The following is a 19549-nucleotide window of genomic DNA, read 5'->3' as shown; positions in this document are numbered from 1 at the left end:
GACATGCATAAGGTACAGGCCCCTGCACAGGGTCCTGGAATCCGGTCCTCTTCTCCCCGTGTGCAGTTGAACTACAGAAATTCTGCTACAGTTAGGGCTCTTTGTACCCATGTGGGTAGGGGAACAGGACTTGCTCTTTAATATCTGGAAAAGTGGGTATGGACCATAACTAGGCTTGGCAGGATTTGATTCAAAGAGTCAGTAAACCTCGATTTCACCTGACACACAGAAATAAAGAAAAAAATATCCAGCTGGCAAGCACAACCTCCCATGCACCTTCAGGAATCCGGTATCACTGGCCCCACAGGGAGCCCCCTCCAGCCCCTCCGTCATGGCCCTGCTCACTCATTGATCAGCTGGGAGTGTGGAGACTGTCTCCAGGCAGGAGCATTCAACAGCAGGGTGTCATCCCCTGCAGCAGATGGCTCACCCTCCTCCTCGTGGGGCTGGCCAGGGGTCTCTGCTCTGCCCAAACAGGACTGGGGCCTCCCCGGCACCTTGTACCCACAAGGATCCAGTATCCCAAGCCCTGCAGCTGCAAGGGAGCCCCCTGAGAAAATGGAAATTTAAAATGCATAGAAAACAGGAGAAAAGGTTAAAAATTAAAAATAGAGGCTAACTGTTGAATTTACAACAAAACTGATTTCTGCTGAGCCTACCCATAACTCGCCTGATTGTTAAATGTGATCTCAGGAATGCGTAAAACAAACAGGAAAAAGGAAATGCAAAGACGGATTAAAATAACCAATTCAAACTGCTTAAGAGACAGATATTTTAATTAATTTATTTTTTTTAAAACCCTAAGCCATCCAATAATTGCTACCAAAACTTCTCCAGGCTGATCCTTATGAGCATCCTCAAATTCTCAGGCTACAAAAGTACAAAACAAAAAGAAACTGTTTACAGTAAATACAAACATCAGAAAACAAATCTCTGAAAAACCTGTCTATACAAATAGTAATAAATTCTTTAACATTTTGTACAACTAGAAGGTGCACAGACTGGCATTCGAACAGTCAGCGTAGGCATATGTCTTTATCAAAACAGTAAAATGGTTTACTTGGGATAAAAGTATAGTTTAAAATGCCATAAATTAAATAAGTTAGTTCACATTTTCTTCCAGCACTTAGTACTTAGTCTCTAGTGTGCTCTTGAAGCTTGCTTTAAAAGTTCCAAGTCTTTCCGTTTGCTAGAGCTCACTCTGGTGCAGCCATACTCTTCCATTTGTAAAGGTATAAACTTTTCTATCTGACCTAGGCCCTGCCCAGCAGGACTGGTAAACAGCTTAGCCCAGGAAGGTTTAAAATTTCCTCTGAAACCAAGAAAGGCTATGCTCCCTGCAATGAAACAATTCAGAGTAAAAGAATCAGAAGTTAGACAGGAAAGAGACACCTTTTACATACAATTTACATGCAAATGGACATTACAACAAGATGACACAAGAGAAAATAATTCCCTTCCCTCCACCTCATAATAGTAAATGCAGCCATCCTCACATGCAGCCAAACACTATGGTTTTAAAAGACATCACACCACCACTTTTGAAAGTTTTAAAACCTTAATTAGTAGTTTTCCACTAACTTCTTTATTATAAAATAGTTTGACATCATCTTAACTGGAAACAACTCATGCAACACCTCAAGAATTTGGACTCGTCAAAGGGAATTTTAAAATAGAAACTGTGTGAGAAAATTAAACAAACCCTTGTTTTGAAGATGAGCTGGTTTGGCTGTTCCCAGGGACATTAAGGCTTCTGAAATATTAAGGTTTCTTATATCACCTCTTGTGCTTAGCAAAACTATTGACCTGCACCAGAAAGACAGTAGTAAGATGAAGAAACTAAATATTTATCATCACGGATATTTACACACTTTACAAATTAGCTTGCTTATTAGCTCACTGTATTTGGGGCAACACTATATAATGGAGCTGACCAACACTATATAATAGAGCTGACTAACAGAGAGCTGACCAAAAATGGTTGGGGAAAAAAAAATTTTTTTTTGGTTGAAGTGTCCTGTTTTAGAAAATGAAACTTTTTGAAAAACTGACTTTTAATTAAAACTTTTATTGAAATGTTATCGCTGGTTAAAAAAGTTTGTCTAAGGAAAACTTGGTAAAAGAAAATTGATAATGCTTTCAAGAAAGAGTAAAAAATTCTGCAAAAATGTAAAATGGAGCACTTTTGAAACCTTTAAAATGAAGATTGCAATTTCTATTTTGTGAATTTAGCTTTTCATTTTTCAACCAGCTTTAGTATAGGCACCTTATTAAAGCTGTTTTAGTGACATTTTTATTACTGTCAATGTATGAACAGAAATAAATAAATCTTCAACTTATTACCATTAAAGCACTTTTGTCAAAATTCTCACGGCACAATTGTCCTCCACAGACCAAGGCTTATTCTTCCTACCACAGTAAGCTAAAAAACGTGATTATGTAATGTTTCGTTAAAATGAATCCTTTGAAAAGGAAAGCATATTTTTGGGATTTAATCCAAATGTTTAAAGTTTACCTGGTCCATTTTCTCAAATGTAGCTAAACTGTCCCTTTAAAATGTTTGTGTGCTTCTACTTACTCCCTCAATTTAAAAATGTTCTCATAGCAATGTTAAAAGTGAGCTAGAATTGTCAGCCCACAAATACTGTTCTCTAGCAAGGGTTTGACTATCACGATAAAGCACTCCAGTGTATTTTGTACTCCAGTTCAAGTCTATATTTCATGATACGTATTGTAAATAAAAGGATAGGTTTACAATAGCATATACCTTTGCGGAATTCCAGTTTTTAAATATTCGTCTATGCTTTTAATGTTTGCTTGAAGAAAAAGCTTTTTTTCTGTCACAGTGCCAACACAGGCATCAACTACTAGGGTAAATACACCCATATCTTTGAAGGGAGACTTATTTCCATTGACCTGAAGTGAGAAAAGACATCATAAATCATTGCCTGCTTTTGTTGGCGATTTGCAAGTACAATAATATTCTTCTGCACCTGTCAGTTGGCCACATTTATCATAATTTGATTTATAGACACATTAGTGTCCTTTTTGACAACCAATAATTTATCAGAGATTCTCCATTCTTCCTCTTCCCAAAAAGACCCGGCTGATGGGACTTCTTTATTCCTCAGGGAGCCTTGAGAATCACCTAGCTTTTCCTCACTTCACTATAATCACTCTCAAGGACATGAATCCTATCTCAGCCACCACCATTCTTGACAAGAAATGGAGGTAGCTCACTTGTCCTGAGACAGTGCCATTCAGAGACCCAACCACTCACTCTGTGCACAAAAGCAGAGCATGTAGCCTCCACAGTTGATTAATTTGTGCTATATTTAACAAAGCATCTTATTGAATATTGTTATTAAAAATAAGCCACATAAAATCCCTTACAAGCTTGCATTTATGATGTTACAAACACATGCTGTTATAGCCCGCACTTCTCTGCCTAAATAATTCAGAGTTTTACTATTTCACAAACACAATGTATGCATTACTCTATAGGACAAATATAAATTAAAATTTCACCCTGGGGGTACTGAGAATGCCTGCAAACCCTCACCTCCAGCATCACATACAATTCTCTCTTGGTTCCCAAGTGGAAAAATGGCAACAGACCAAGTGTTACCAACATTACATCATCACATTTATTACCACTGAGTTGGAGTGTAAACAAAAAATAATGACTCCTCTCTTCTAATCACAGTTTTGAAGGGCTTTAACAGAACAAAATGTTGGAGGACTGGTACTATTCGGTAATAGTTTGTTAGTATAAGAAAGTTATTTCACGGATTTGGATTTAACATAGTACTGAGTACCCACCAGTTCTCATTGGCTTCAGCAGAAGGATGCTCAGCTCAAAAGTGGTGCTCAGTGATACAGAACTGCACCAATGTGCAACTCCCATAATTCAAACTGCTAAGGAAAAAGCAGTTAAAGAGGCTATAAAAATACTTACAGAGATAAAAGATGGAAGACTACTTTGTAATTCTACTTTGCTCATTGACTGAATCTGCACAAGGAGGTAGGTTTTGTGAGGATCACTGGTAAATGCCATCTAGATGTAAAAAATAAAATTTTAACATGTTTACACTTCCCCCCTTTCCCAGAAACTCTGAACAGCAAGTCTTATTTTAAACACTAGATAGCATACTGATAATCAACAATTATTCTGATAGACACTCTAGACTGCCAACTGGAAAAACCAAGATTAATAAATCAACACTGTCAAAATGCATGGATACTTTTAGACTGAACGCTCTTCAGGGAAGGGGAACTATATATCCATAAAGTGCCTAACAGATTTTGGGTGCTATTGTAATATAAATGTATTAGTATGGATGAAAACCAGGACATTAATGTATTCAAGTCTGAGCAATGGCACTTTGTTCTTACAGCATCTTTTCGTGTCTTGCCCCTAGGCTTGTGCTGGGCATCAGTTTCTGAGCCACTTCTGCTTTTTTTTGGTAACATAGAAGTATGAAGTAACGTATACGTTGGAAAAAAGGATCAAGACAGCACTGAAGATACCGAACAGGTGCCTGTAGCCCTAATCTTGTAATCTTTATGCTAGCGATATTCCCACTGATAGCAACAGAAGCTTTTCCTGAGTAAAAATTGCAGCATTTAGACTCTCATTAATAGTTAGCATTTTGGGTATGATGGTACTGTCTGGGGAAGAAATTGCACGACAACAAACTAGAAACTGAAAAAATGAAGAAGTGATGAATAAAGTAGATTCCACAAAATATCACCATAAAGCAGACTTTTAACTGTAAAAAAATCACATTCACAGAGAGAACAAAACCTGGCTCACTGCAGTGAGATGAGAAGGGTGACAAAAAGATCTAAGTGGCAGAAAAGAAATGGTAAAAAAAAAAGTCATGAACTTATTTTTCATGTTCTGTTTTTGTCATGGGGGACAGAGAATGGAGTTATGGAACATGATAGGAGTATGAACATTTTATTGAACTGGAAAGAAAATACACTTTCCCTGCCAAATAGAAGTAAAGAAAAAGATGAGGAAAATCCAGTTACTGCAAAAGGGGAAAAAGTACATTATAAGTAGAGAAACCAAGCCTTCTCTATGAAAAAATAGAAAGGAAAAATCTTGAAAACATGTTACTGGAATAATGGACAGTTAAGCAGCAACATAATGGGTTAGATCCTCAACAATGGCCAAATTGCACCTGGTGCAAATTAAAGGATGGGAGGGACAGCTACTAATGACCCCCCAAGGGGCTGAAACCACAGGCAGTGTTTGGTGGTAAGGACATTTCAGCCATGCCCCTTTTCCTCTTGCTACGCCCCATTTCCCCGCTACTTCACAGAGGAAGCCTTTCTGTGGTACTGAAACCAAATAGAAGATCAGCTCCTCTGAAGTAAACAAGGATTGGGAAAGCGCTAGGAGATCAGGCTGTAACTCACGCCATCTTAATTCTCTCCAGAGTCTCATCTGTTTTTATCATTAGAAAGACCTGACCCCTCAAATAGGTTTGTGTGAAACTGGAGCAAGGCCTGATGATTTAAGCCATGGTTTATGCCCCTCTCTTTCTCCTTCTGAGGAAGCAGTCACGGATTCACTGTTTGTTTTGCAGAGTTCCTGGGCTAGAGAGACCAGCTTTGAATTAGGCAAGGGACATTACAACAAACAACAACGAAAACTGAGGACCCTCTAGGGGTACAGGAGGCATACAATTAGCTCTTTTTGGTACTGGTGGTGAGGACAGAGAGATGTGTTCTTGAAGCTTTAAGTTAAGCAGTAGAGGCATTGCCAAAAGCCTTGAAAGAGGCCCTTCCTCCCCCCCAAGACACAAGAGGAGAAATCGACTGTTAGAGGTATGTGAAACAGCAATGTGCCAAGGTCACCTGGCACCAGAGCCTCAAAGGAGGAGAATTATATGCCGGCAGAATTACAAAGGAGGCAGAATTAAGACTAGTAAGGAGTCTCCAAAAGTGATGTGGTTTTGGAGAAGGAGAACAATGCCCCATTTGGTGGATCAGAATGTTGCTGTTTTTCCTTCTTCCCTGAAACAGGGACATGAGAAGATTTGAAAGCTTGATTCCTCAAAGTTGATCTATGCTGACTAGAGCACTGAGGGAATTTTTGGTGCTGACAGCAGCTTGAAAGTTATTTTGATGGGGGCTGCAGTGCCAGACAGCGTCAGATGAGAGGCACAGGACAGCAAACGTGTGCCTTGGGGAGGTCGTTCTTAGGCTCGACACCAGAGCTGGGGTGACAGGGCGTCTCACGTCTCTTTACAAAAGACCTCAGCAAAGAAGAGGACCTGGAAATTCCTGATGGATGATCTGGCTGAAGGCTCAAACAAGCCAAGTGCCACTGCAGTTGTAAGTGCCTGTCATTCCTCATCTGAGGAGTGAAGGCATGGTAAATTTTGTATTGGAACCCATGAGCTTCTCCCAGCAACACGAGGCATCTAGCATGTATGTCCCTCTCTGGAAAGATGGCTGAAGAGGATGCATGCCTTTTGAGTCCTCTGTAGGATCCGGGTATGACACAGCAGTGGAGATAACTACTCTAAGTAACTGTAAGAAGATAACGCTACCTAGCTCACAGACACAAGAGGCAGTTCCGTTTAGCTCTCTCTGTGGAAGTGAAGGAAATGAAAGGGGTGTGTGCGTGCGCGCTCTCATAAAGATAGAACTAATTAAGTCATCTTAGCATGAGAGCACTCCCACACTCCCCAGCAGGAATGCCTTTGTTATTTACAGTTCCATAGCCTCACGCTAGAGACACCAAAACCCCTAACTGAAAATGCACAGAGGCCTTGAAGTACATGCATATTCAAGTTGAAAAACATTGCAGAGGGGCTGTTTCCCTTTGATTTTAAAAAAATGGGATTGGATCATTTTTACAAACCTTAGTTTTTGTAAAAGCTTTTTTTTTTTTTTTTTTTTTTTTTAAACAATTTAAAAATTTTGAATAAATTTGAAAGGAACCGACTTGCCCTTTATGTAGTAAACAATATACACAATAGAAGAACTTTATTCCAGGTTATAATCTGCTTCTGAAGTGTTCTCACTCCTTCATGAAAACCATATTTAAGGCAATTATGTGGAAGTTAATATCTATTGGTAATTTACATACACATTTATGAATTTTTTTACCTGAGTTGTGCCACAATTTTTACACTGTACAGTAGTTCTGGCTGGCATTGGCTGTAGAACAGTTGGTGCTTGGTAATACTTTGGATAAGCTTTTGTCATGCAGTTACTGATCTGTTTTGATTGAACAGTGGCCTGGATCTTGACCCTTTCACATCCCTGAGCTGAACAATAACTGTGACCATCCCTATTATATTTGGCTTGAAGATATAAAAACAGCAATCTAAACAACAAAACAAAACAAGAGATTAGAAAACTAGTTGATAAAAATACAGAAAGTTACATAATCAAAATTTCGTCAAATGTACTGATTAGTGAACACAGGAGACCTCAGACTGCAAGCTTTTCAGGGACAGGGGAATGGTCATGTGTTTTTGTTTTTTAAATCTCCACAAATTTACAGTACTTTGTAAAATGTTCTGTAATAAGTACAACAATAGGGAAGTCTTAAGTGATATATATTAGAACTCTCTAACTGTTAGAGAAAAGTCATGACAGGATTTGTTTGATCAGAGAAAAAAAATCTAGCCAGCATAAACCACGCCCCATCTCCCACCAGTAACTGTCATACCATACATCTTAATAAATGTTCACTAAACTTGCTATTTGGCAATTAACATATCAGACATTACTCAAACAGAAACAGTGCTCTTATTGTACAAAATACAAAAATATATGAGTGTAATTGGAAAACAAAGATCTTTATTGCTCTGAGTGTGCATAAAGCCCAACAAAAACATCCTGACTGGAAGACTCTTATACTGATAAGCTCTACCAGCTTTTCTATAGTTGCTTGTCACTGTAGTTTCTAGATGAAAAAAGAAAATCTAAATGATATCAAAGACTACATACATCTGTTTATCTACATGAGTATCCCAAACTAGTTAATAAAAACTCTCCAAAAATCTTATACTAATATTCTGATTATAATAAAAATAGGAAACAAAAACAAATTAAAAAACCACAACATTAAAAAAATGTGTACATAGTTTTTTTCTAAGGAAGCTTTATTATGATCTTCAGTGGTAACATTCAAAGTGCTTAAGTGAATTACGAGCCTAAGTCCCATTTTCAAAAGTGACATGCTTAAGTAACTTTTGAAAAAGTTACTCCATAGTTTAAGAAAATTCCTGTTGGTCCAGGAGGAATCAGGCCTATTTTCTTACACTCCGTTTAAGAGGTGAAGGGCAAACATTTACAGTTGAGCCATACTAAATTAACAAAGCAGTTACTGGCCAAAAAGGTACCTCTCTGTGGTATTTGAGATACCACAGTTTTCCCCATACTTAGAATAGGAAATAACTGTGGTAGCTTTGGTATACATTTTCAAGAGCTGATTGGATGGCCACGACATTTATAATTACAAGTTATGTAGATTCCTCTTCCAAACATCCATGGCGACATGCTTAGTGTTTCTCCATAAGATTTCCCTTCTTAAGCAGCCATCAGAGCCAATTCTTAACACTACCGAACTTGCAATTTTACTATTAAATAATGTATCCCTTTATTATCAATCTATATAAAATTACCCAGTGCTGTTATCGAAATAAAACTTCTTCTCTGATCGATTTTTCTGCAGCTCCATCATCGAAGTTACTGATGTATAGTCCTCCACACTATAGAAAGCAGATGTCTGCCTTTGAAAGACATCAAATGTTACTTGAAAAGTTGTGCTTGATGGATAACATAGTCCAACCCGAATCCAGTCATTCCTGGAAATATAGTGAAACAAAAGTGTTATAATTCATTCATTCGAGCAAGTTTCTTGTTTTTGTGGTAGTGGACACAAATAGAGTGGCAGAGAGAATATTTTCATTTCATTTTATTCAACAATTTCAGTTCAATCACTAATCATTCAAAGTTAAGACAGCATTTGGGAGCTGAAAAATGCAGAAAAGCTGTTTTTCTCTTCCAATCTATGAATAAAAGCTGTATGTGAGAGGAGGAGGTCCACTAGTTCTAAAATCTTGAAGGACATTGGGACCAGAAACTAACTACAGATAATACCTCCTTTGTTTAATAAATCAGTTAGTTTTAAATGCAAACCGTGTTTTGATAAAAACTTTTTTTTTTTTTCTTATGTAGCCAGCACATTCTAGGTAGTTTTAGTTAATAAAAAAATTAAAATGTTTTTGTGCATTTTTAACTGAATTTCAATTTCCATCCAAATTGAGCTTGACATGAATCTCAAGTGGGGGAAAAAAACAAAAATCAGTCATCCAGTTGAAAGTTAAGCATGACTGCTTAAATATAGAGTATCCTCCTGCTTAGCAAAAAGCAGGATCAAATTCAGTGTAAAGGTATATTTAGTTGCAAATCATCATCTTTTAATGATTATCAACCAATGCAAATCAACTTTTTTTGGGGGGGGGGGAGGGGGAAGTAACTAAAAAGTACAAATGCAAACCATCAATAAAATTTATTTCCTACTTGCTGATTTAAATCAGGATAAAAATTTCAATGATTTAAGTCACTGATTTAAATCAATCCACCCTGTTTGGATACAAATTTTAAATTTTCCAGTTTGACATACTGCATCTTACTCACAAGGCCAGTGATAGGTTAAACCATTTGCAGTTCTACTCTGCACAGCTTCATGCAGTAATAAAGCAATAGGGCTTTCCTTTAAATGCTTCTTTACAGCGTTTTCTGAATAGCTCTACACAGCTTTTGGTCTAGGTCTCCAGTACACATTTTGATTTTAATATTTGCTATTTCAGATAAATCAAGTTCCAGTCTTACTCATGGTTGTAATTTTGAATGTATAACTATTTTTGCAATATAGTATTCCAATGGTGTCTTTTGAATCAAAGGCAAAAATGAAAGGAAAGGAAACATACCTGTTAAAATTAATGAGATAGAGAAAAGTGGTTTGGGGAGCTTGTCCATTCCAATGGATCGTATAGCCCTTCTGAAGCATCATTACAGGCTGGTACTGTTGAAAGGCAGCTCGCTGGTTAATACCTCGGAGTGCCATGGTGCTGGATGGGTATTCATCTCGTACTATGGTCATAGTAAGGTTCTGTGGGTTTCTTGTCTGGATGTATAACTTTAATTTAAAAATTAAAAAAAAAACAAAGAAAAAGAAGGCCTTAGACAGAAGAGGAGGAGAGATTTGAAGTAATCTGACAATTTTTGATCAGTTTCACTAGAAACAATACATGAGGTAAAATACAGATAAACAGTGTAAACAGAACCACTACAACATTAGATGTCATGCCTAGAGGCCCCAGTGAGCCTGACACTGTGCACACGGTTAAAGATAGCCGCTGTCCTGTAGAGTTTACAACCTAAATAGACAAGGGCAACAATAATTTTCCCCATTTTACAGATCAGAAACAGAGGAACAGAGGGATTCAGTAACTTACTTAATGTCACACAAAGTCTGTGATCAGCCGGCTAAGAACTGATCCCAGCAGAGGGGTTTGTATTTAGAAAACTATATTTCACATTTTTAATAATATTGTGAGAAACAGAACCACAAGTGTAAGAAAGCCCCCACACTTAAATGTTTTTGCCAACAGGACTGTGTTATGCAGATGATGGCAAGTCAACTCACTGCATAAAGATTTGCTTTATTACATTTGCTATCATAATCCTCCCTTCCCCCAACAAGTTGTTCAGAACCATCTAGAAGGCAAAGTAAGTGTAAAATCAATTTTTAAAAACCTAAAGAGGAAGGGCATTTCATGGCTTTGATACATTTTTCTTCAAATCTTGTGAATATATATAAAATATAGAATACACAAAAACTGTAACAGTTCCAACCTGTGCATAGGTCCCACTGCAGACCACACCATTCCACTGTGTAACATTAATGCATTTTGGATGTCGGATCAGGAAATTATCCATTCTACCAACGTAAGTGTCCTTATATTCAGTCACAGAACCATCTACATCATGGAATATTGAGTTCTTGTCACCATCCAGCTCACTGTCTTCAAACCAGGGACCAGGTTTACCAAAGAAGACTTTCAGAGAAACCTGATCATAAAAGGGAAGTGAAACATTCCAATTAAGTCTCTCTTATAAAGCCACCAATTTCAGTTGTGCTACTGCATGTATACAGTTAGTAACACACAGAAACATTTCCACGTATGTAAAGATCATCAGGAATCTGACAAGGTTTATGAGCTGAATAATTTCTCTAACAAGGACAACATAGTCTTGCAAAACAGAATTTCATTATTTTGTAGTAGTCACGGTTTTCAGTTAACACACAAAGCCCCGTTCAGACTTCTGCTAAATATTTCAGAATTTTGTGTTAATATTTATAACTGCAAATTCATTATTTCAGCTGCCTCAGGTCTTAAAGAATCTGGTCTCATTATTATCATTACACGTCCACAATCACTTGTTTTTGAGGTCAAAGCAAGCATTAAAAACCCCAAACCAAAACCCCATTTTTGGTCTATTCCCTGTCTCCACAGCTGAGCTCAGTTTGGGAGGCACTGACTGGTCTTTTAGTTTCATGCCTCACTATACAGTTCTGTCAGCAACTGCACAGCCTAATAGGGGTGGTTCTTCACTTCACTATGAATTCTATATTAGAATTCCATGATTTAAGTAACTCTTGTAACCAGAGTAAGCAAGCAAAAATAAAAAAGAAAAGTTAGTTTCCAAATTAAGAGAATACATATTTGTAAATGTAATTGGCTATAGAGAACAGATTACTCTAAACTAATGATGTACAAATTTAAAAAAAAGTCTGGAAGCTCTGTTCTGAACAGCAGTTTGGACTGGAAACTCTTTGGGCTAAAAAACTGCACACGAACAGGCACTTGTTATTTCCTGTACTTCCTGGTAAGCCAGAAATAGTACAAGAACAGCACTTCTCATGAGATTTTAGTACAATCATTTCTGGCTCAAATCAGGAAGTTCAAAGGCATGTGACAATGGAGGAAAGTATAGTTTTCAACCCTCAAAAGTCCAATTCAGTCTTATTTGTAAGCAAAGGTAGGAGGAGCTGGATGACATTTTATCCAAACCGATCCATCTCAATGCTATCATGGGACAGACACATGCATATGTCCCCTAGAAGTTGCTTAATCTCACCTCCCAGCCTCTTCACTGTTTCTGGAGCCTTCTACAGCAGCCCAAACGGTCCTTAAATGTGTCAGACTCCCCTTCTCCAAACTACAACTCCCTTGCTCAGCAGACATTACTTGGGGGAAGTCAGTTTGGGCACATCAGCCTGAAGAAAAGCAGGTACTTGCAGGGAGGCAGCGAAAAGGCAACCCAGGCCCAGAGGTGGCAGTCAGCACAGAAATATGGCAGGTGTAGGCAATATCGGGAGTACACATGGGACTCCCATTTGTTTGAAGAAATAGGAGGACATCACCAAAATTCTTTCAAAATAAATCTTCTGCATGAGACACTGAATTCATCCCTTCCTACTTCATGAAGTCTCCCCTTTCCACCTCATTCACTGAAAATGAATTTTTCCATAAACTTACATTTGTATCAAATTTAATGAGAGAAATGTTGTTTTTAGGTGTCAACTGCCAAGGGTTTTTCAATAGGAATCCAATTGCACTGGTGTATCTATCAGCAGTCGGCACAAAGTTTTTGAATGTGCATTTGGTAAGATGAATGGGTCCATCATAAATCTGAAAACCTCTGATTGGAAATGTCCTGTTAAAAACAGAATATGTTTAATATATATACACACACACACACACACACACACACTCATACATACATGACCTGTTAGAAGTCTTGGTTCAGGGTCCCTGAGGGGCAATGCTTCCCTTCATTTAAAAGCATTAAGAATGCAGTGCTAAGACAATGGTTTGTAGAGTGGAACACTAAAGACAAATGAAGTCTTCCTTCCACTATTAACTTACAGGTAAGTTCCTACACCTCAAATTTTAGAATCAGAAAAGGGAGCCAAGCTGCCTGCAGCTCACCCAACTCCTCCCCTTTGCCTCTCCCTCCTAGGATGCTTTGGGACCCTTACAGCAGAAGTACCCAACTGGGACTCCCATGTGCTTGGGCAGGCAGGAAGCCTCAGGCTTCCAGACCATCTTAAACTTCTCTCTGTCAGATGGCCCACCAGCACAGAGCTGCTATGAGCTGAATCTGCCCTACACCTTTTCCCTTCTTATGTGAGGCATGGGGTGATAGCTGGCAGCAGGTGAATCAGTTTCCCGAAGGCAAGCCATTGGGGAGGTGGAGCTTGTCTGACACAGGGGGGGAGCGGGACTGGCTATGCATAGTAGTCCCAAACCAGCCACTCAAAATCCCCTAGCCACAGACTTTCTAGTCTCCACCAGTCCCAATTATTTCAAACCCCATTGGACTTGCTAGTGTTGTAAGACCTAAAAGTTACTGCAATTCATGAAATTATGTATGGAAACATGAAGTTAAAGATGCAATCCACCATACCAATTAGTTTCTTGAAGGCACAGAAATCAACTGTTAATATGTGCGGCTTTCAACTAATTATTATGGATTTAGTATGAGAATAAATTTTAATTTTCTCATCACTATTGTTTCATTACAAAGTTGCACAATTTTTTAGATTACCAACATTTTAATTTTTATTGCTTATCAATGAATGAAGATTTGACAGCAAGAACACACATGAAAGAGTGAAATAGCCCACACCACATATACTCAATTAAAAAAAGGTGCATAACCTTCCATTTGAGATCTTTCACCTCTGACAAATTTGACATTAAAAAAGGAAAAAAAGAGAGAAAGGAAAAAATGTAACGTTCATGCCAAAATACTTTTACCCCAATCAAAAGTATTTTCCAAAATAATAGATGAGAGAAATTATCAGAATCACTATTAGTAAAGGACTTTTCTTTTTCTACCCCATTGCGGTTTGCAGGCAAACGATATTGGAATTGAAAGTTTCTGCACAGTAAATCATTTTTTTGTTTTGTACTGATGTTCAAACTATTGATGATTTATTTTGGGCTAGGTAGAAAGAAAATTGTGCAGTACGGTTTGTGACGGCTGGCAATTTCCTTTACCAACTGTACTGAAGTAAGTTTAATACCTTAAAAAACCACTAACCCAGAAGCAGAAGGTGGTACACACGGTCATCAAGTCCCCAAACCATGCAGACCCCCTTGTAGCCATGTTTTATCTTGGAGTATTTTTTAAATTCTGTGCTATGTAATACTAGTTCTAAATGTATAGTGCTACTTTCAAATCAGACAGAAAGTAACTTTTGTAAAAAGCAACTTTGTTCTACCCACTGAAACACACTTACCGATTTCTAGGCAAAGTGCGGTTTTTATTGTCTATTCCTCCAGTTCCTGAGTATTTGTTTTGGCCACCCTGAAAGCCATAATTCCTGCTCTCACCAACAAACAAAGATTCTGATACTTCCTGGCTGGAGCCTTCATCTTTTGGGAAGCTTCCATCACTATCAAAATGAAGTCTGAGATTACGGATATGATAGTACAGCAAACAGGAAAGTTATATTGCTCTGAAATACAAAGACATCCTACATTTTCTAACTATTGTTTACCTTTATCTAATCAAAGCAGGCTAAGCCTTTTGTTTAGAAGTGTATTACAATATACAATTTAATCCCTGCTTTTCAAAAACCCCAGCCTTAAAAAAAAATTACAATCAATTGACTTAATGCACATTCAGTTGATTTTAAGTATTATATTTTCTTGTTCCCCTTGTCCTCCAGTCCCCTCTTTAAAACGTGTATATTCAGTATTAGGAACATTTTAATTATACGAGGTGAAAAGCTAGGATGTTGTACACTTTCCTAGAGTTCTGGTCATGTCATCTAATTATCTAGTATCACGACTTGATGTATCAGAGCTCCAGCAGAAGCAGACTCAGGGTCAAAATTGATGAGACATTCCCGTAATATAAACCCTCTTGGCCTTCTTGTCATCATTTTCACATTTCTAATATTTTTACATTTGGGTTTCTAAATAGCCCCAGTATCACATCTACTACTAATTTTTGTCAGTATATGTCAAATAATAAAGCTAGGAAGACTGAACATAGTGATGAAATCCAGTACAAAAATACTTACCTGGCAAAAGTTAAACCTATTCCATTGTCAGCAAACCTACAAGAGAAAATTATTTTTGAACAAAGCAAATTTCAAACCACGTACAATACAATACTTTAATGTTCATTAAACGTGTATTTTTCTTTTAGCTTCTCAAAGCGTCAGAGCACAGATTCACTTCAAACTGAATCGAATCTTGATCTGTGTATGAAATGAAATTTACAAAAAAAATCACCATAGCTATTATACTTAAGAGATTTCTGGTGTTTTAAAATCAGTATAACTGTTTCTATATAGTTTTGTTAAGTGGTAATATGATAGGTTCAGAGAAACTTCAAATATACTAAAAAAGTCAAAATTTTTAAAAGTACTTTCTATGGTCTCAGTTAATTTTTGGACTTAACTTTTCTCTATCATGTAATTTTAAATCTTTGTTTGCTTCCCATTTAAATGAAATTCCCATGTAATCTTGCATGGACTTAGTTTCAGCCCATTAGTGGAATGAGACAGTCAAACAGCTTCAATGGTTTAGCTCTGACATTCTCTCTCATAACCCTACTTTAATCTAGGCTTTTCCAGACTTTACAACTCTCACTTCTACTAGCTTTTATACCGCAGTCCAGGAGAATGTCTTTTTATAGCAGGTAGAGGTTTGTTCTTGGATACCTACCCAGAGTTCTGAATGATGATGTCCCCTCCTCTGACCCAAGACCCATGATCATTGTTTTTAAAAGCGATTAGTCTGTCAATCAGAGCAGCAACTCGGGGCTTCTCAGGATCAGCATCTTGATGAGGTCGAAACCTTAGAAAGAGATGAAAAAAACAACACGCCTGAAAAGAAGGTATCTGATTTATGCTCTGTGCATATATACACTGTTGTGGTATATACCAAGATATAAACACTTGCACTCACTGGACAGGCAAAATCAGCTCCTGCAACATGCTTGAGACAAAAAGGCCCATGCTGAAAAATAACAGAGACTAGAACCCTAATTTCACAGAGCGTGCCCCCACATTTCTCCATTCCCACAGCAGTGTCTTCAGAGATCTGACCATCCTACTCTTGGGAAGAAGCAATAAAAAGAGACAAAGCATTAAGCTTCTCTTCCCTTCCCAGAAGGGCTAGGATATCTCCCACTATGGATTCCCATCCTACTCTTCCTGAGCTGCACCTTCCTGTTCCCCGATTCCTTTGTCCCACAACTTGAGTCTCACCCCCTTCTTCTCTCTTGCCTTCCCTGGTGTCTTTCTTCCCTCCCCTTCTCCTTAAAGCATTAATCTGAGGGTATGGAGAGAGAGGAGGAAGATTGACCCTGCCACTGAGAGGGCATGTGGGACTGCAGTTGCACTAGACAGAAGGCTGGAGGGATGGGTGCTGAATGCTCCTAGACCTCTCAAGTACACCTATATTTTGTGGAGTGCTCTTCATTTAGGACCCATGTTTCTCCACTCCTCCATATCTGCTGCCCAGCTGGTTCCACATAGTGGCAGCTACAGTCTATTTTTGACCCAGTTTAGCAGTGTACTACAAACACAAAAGCAACAGGGAGGATGGAAGAAATAGCCTGGGTACAGGCTGGGGGTGCTGCCAGTTGGGGAGCCCATGAGAGCCTAGGGGGCTTAAGGCATATTCAGTTCCCCTATTTTAAGCTAACTGGGAAAGTGGAAAATAATTCATACCCACTCTGTATTTTTATTGATATGAACACAAAAGTAACTAGACAGAAGCAAAAGGTACAGGTACATTTATCGAAGGGGGAACCCCACAAAGTAACTGCTATGAAACTTGCCCAATCCTACGCATTAGGGAGCTCTCTGCACCACATTTATGGTTTAGTAAGTTGAAAGACACTATTCCTTCCTCTCAGCCAGTCCTCTCTACTCTGCCCCCAGAAGCATCAGTAGCAGAGAAGGGGCAGAGACAAGGACTGGAGAAGGAAGCAGTTCACAGCTGGCCTACTTCTGCCCACTAAGTGATCCAGAGTGGCACGGAACCTTTTTTAAAAAAGAAAATTTTCTGACAGCAGATTGACTTCTGCTGGGACAAGAACATCTGGGCCTGAATTTAAGAACTATGGATGGCTGAACAGTCTGATACAATCATGTCACTGTACACCAGTTCAGGCAACAATGAAATGTATGAATATTAACTAAAAGAAAGACTTTTCTGCAGTTTCATCTGGGAAAAACTGTTTAGTAAATTACATAAAGTAACTTTACAATAAGTTAATTTCAATCTTAGTGAGGGAGAAGTCCAACTTTAAAGTAAAAATGGACTATTTTAAATTCTTCTTCGGGTAATACTATCGAATAATCATATGTATGCAGTCTCTCAGATTCTTTTAAGGACAGATTGTGCAATCTTAACTAAAGACAGTGGTTATGACAAGGTTACATTTCTCTGATCAGAGAGACAATGGATTTCACAAGATATAGTCACTGAAACTATTTTCAGTTAACTCAGACAAGCTCAAGGTTTCTGTCTACAGGATGGATGATGCATGAGCTCACAGATATTATTTGCTCAAGGTGCCATGATCATCCTCTACCAGGAAACCGAAGTTTTATTAAATACTAATATGGACTCCCTCCCTGCACAAAGGTATATTTTTCCTCAGTGAATTGCAGAGAGAGACAGACAGAAATGTAAAGAATCTTACTTTATTTCCTTGGATGCTCATGCTCTGTTTTAGCCCTCTAAAATGTTTTATGAAATACTTTCAGTTTTTCAATGCTCTTCTTTGTTCCCTGTGAGACTACAGTATATTTTCGTAAGATGTCATGTACTACTTTGTCTCAAATCCCAAGCTATGGTTACTTTGTTGGTAATTCACACTGGTCTTATCTGCCTTCCATCATAATTTCTGAACTGGAAGTTCATTTCCAAAGCATGAAGTACAGTATATTCTCAGAGTCTTGCCTTTTCCTCTCTACGTCCACACCTATCATTCAACTGTCCCCTTCCTAAACAGAGGTCAGTTCAAATACACAGATATAGTCCTCTTACCCAACAACATTTTCCAGCTCAGGAAAAATTAAGACTTTGAAGGTTATTTATTTTACTAAATTCTACAGCCGGGTATGGGTAGATGTAACTATTCAGTTTCTACTCATTAATTTTATTTGAGGTGCAAGAAAAAAATAGTCAGCCAGCATGTAAGAAGGAACCTCTCCACTATTCTTCCACTGAGCAAGATAGATTAGGAATCCTGGAGAGAATTTGGAATGTGTCTATGTATACTGAATCAATTAATACCCTGCAATAGATTCTCTCAAGTTGCACTGTTGAGCTACATATTCAATAAGTTGCTGGAAGACTTAGTGAGAGATTTTCAAAGGTGACCAACTCCCACTGACTTGCAATTTGAGTTGTACTTTTAAAAGTCTCTCTCACTAGGTCCTTTACACCAGTGGCTCTCAACCTTTTCAGACTACAGAACCAGGAGTCTGATTTGTCTTGCATACCCTCAAGTCACACCTCACTTAAAATCTACTTGCTTACAAAATCAGACACAAAAAAACAAACAAAAAAAAAGTGCCACAGCATACTATTACTGAAAAATTGCTTCCTCTCTCATTTTTACCATATAACTAAAAATAAAAGCAATTGCAATATAAATATTGTACTTACATTTGAGTGTATAGTATATAGACCAGTATAAACAAATCATTGTCCGAATGAAATTTTAGTTTGTACGGACTTTGCTAGTGCTTTTTCTGTAGCCTGTTGTAAAACTAGGCAAATATCTAGATGAGTTGATGTACTCCCTGGAAGATCTCTGCATACCCCTGACAGAGAACCACTGCTTTAGACTGAAACACAAGCTAGGGAGTCTAGCATTCAACAGCCTTCAATAGGTTTTCAACTTTGCACATCAGATAGGAAAACATTTTTCAGAGCCTGTTGAAAATAATGGCTTACTATGGTTCAGAGAGTCAGCTCAGGATGAGGGTGCATAAGGAGCAGCAAGCTCCCAGAACAAGGCATGCTCTGCTGATTCAAAAACTGGTGGGTGGGTTGGTGTGGGTGTGTGATCATATAAATAAAACAACAGAAATCTGACAACTATCATGTTTTACAGATAACGGCAAATATTTTTTTTAAAAACACTTTCTAATATTAGGTTATGAATATTTTGAAAGGAGAGGATTCAATTCTGAGAACTTAGCTATTTTAATGTTAATATTGATTCAACAGTATTTAAAGAACAGATTTTACCTCGCATTGTTGTCCAGACAAAGATATTCCCTTGGATCCTCAGCACTAGCATTGGTGGTTTTTACACCTTTATCAATAAATAAGCCAGCCTGAAACAAGCGAGGAAAGAAACAAATAATTTTACCTGACCCAGCCCCAGATAGCTTTACAAAATTATCTTTCGCAATAAATCTGAAATTGAGTTCACAAAACAGTGAGTCACTGTATGTATA

General features: G+C 38.0%; 1 protein-coding gene across 4 annotated transcripts in view; it reads right to left on the bottom strand.

Moving 5' to 3' along the window:
• Positions 1–758: 758 nt before the first annotated feature.
• CEMIP2 (cell migration inducing hyaluronidase 2) overlaps positions 759–19549 on the bottom strand; it is an 80690-nt gene continuing 61899 nt past the window's right edge. For all 4 annotated transcript variants that reach the window (XM_077817589.1, XM_077817588.1, XM_077817587.1 and 1 more), the window contains 13 exons: positions 19338–19426; positions 15789–15920; positions 15140–15175; positions 14351–14506; positions 12582–12759; positions 10894–11109; positions 9966–10174; positions 8655–8837; positions 7129–7348; positions 3959–4057; positions 2768–2916; positions 1703–1806; positions 759–1337 (listed from right to left, as the gene is read on the bottom strand). In XM_077817589.1, the coding sequence (XP_077673715.1) occupies positions 1141–1337; positions 1703–1806; positions 2768–2916; positions 3959–4057; positions 7129–7348; positions 8655–8837; positions 9966–10174; positions 10894–11109; positions 12582–12759; positions 14351–14506; positions 15140–15175; positions 15789–15920; positions 19338–19426 (1968 nt within the window). In that variant the 3' untranslated portion in view covers positions 759–1140. The remainder of the gene's footprint in view (positions 1338–1702; positions 1807–2767; positions 2917–3958; positions 4058–7128; positions 7349–8654; positions 8838–9965; positions 10175–10893; positions 11110–12581; positions 12760–14350; positions 14507–15139; positions 15176–15788; positions 15921–19337; positions 19427–19549) is intronic.

The sequence above is a fragment of the Eretmochelys imbricata genome, chromosome 5, assembly GCF_965152235.1.
Source record: "Eretmochelys imbricata isolate rEreImb1 chromosome 5, rEreImb1.hap1, whole genome shotgun sequence".
NCBI classification, from domain to species: Eukaryota; Metazoa; Chordata; order Testudines; family Cheloniidae; genus Eretmochelys; species Eretmochelys imbricata.
Note: the sequence above shows the minus strand (reverse complement) of the source record. Positions and strands in the feature narration are given on the sequence as shown.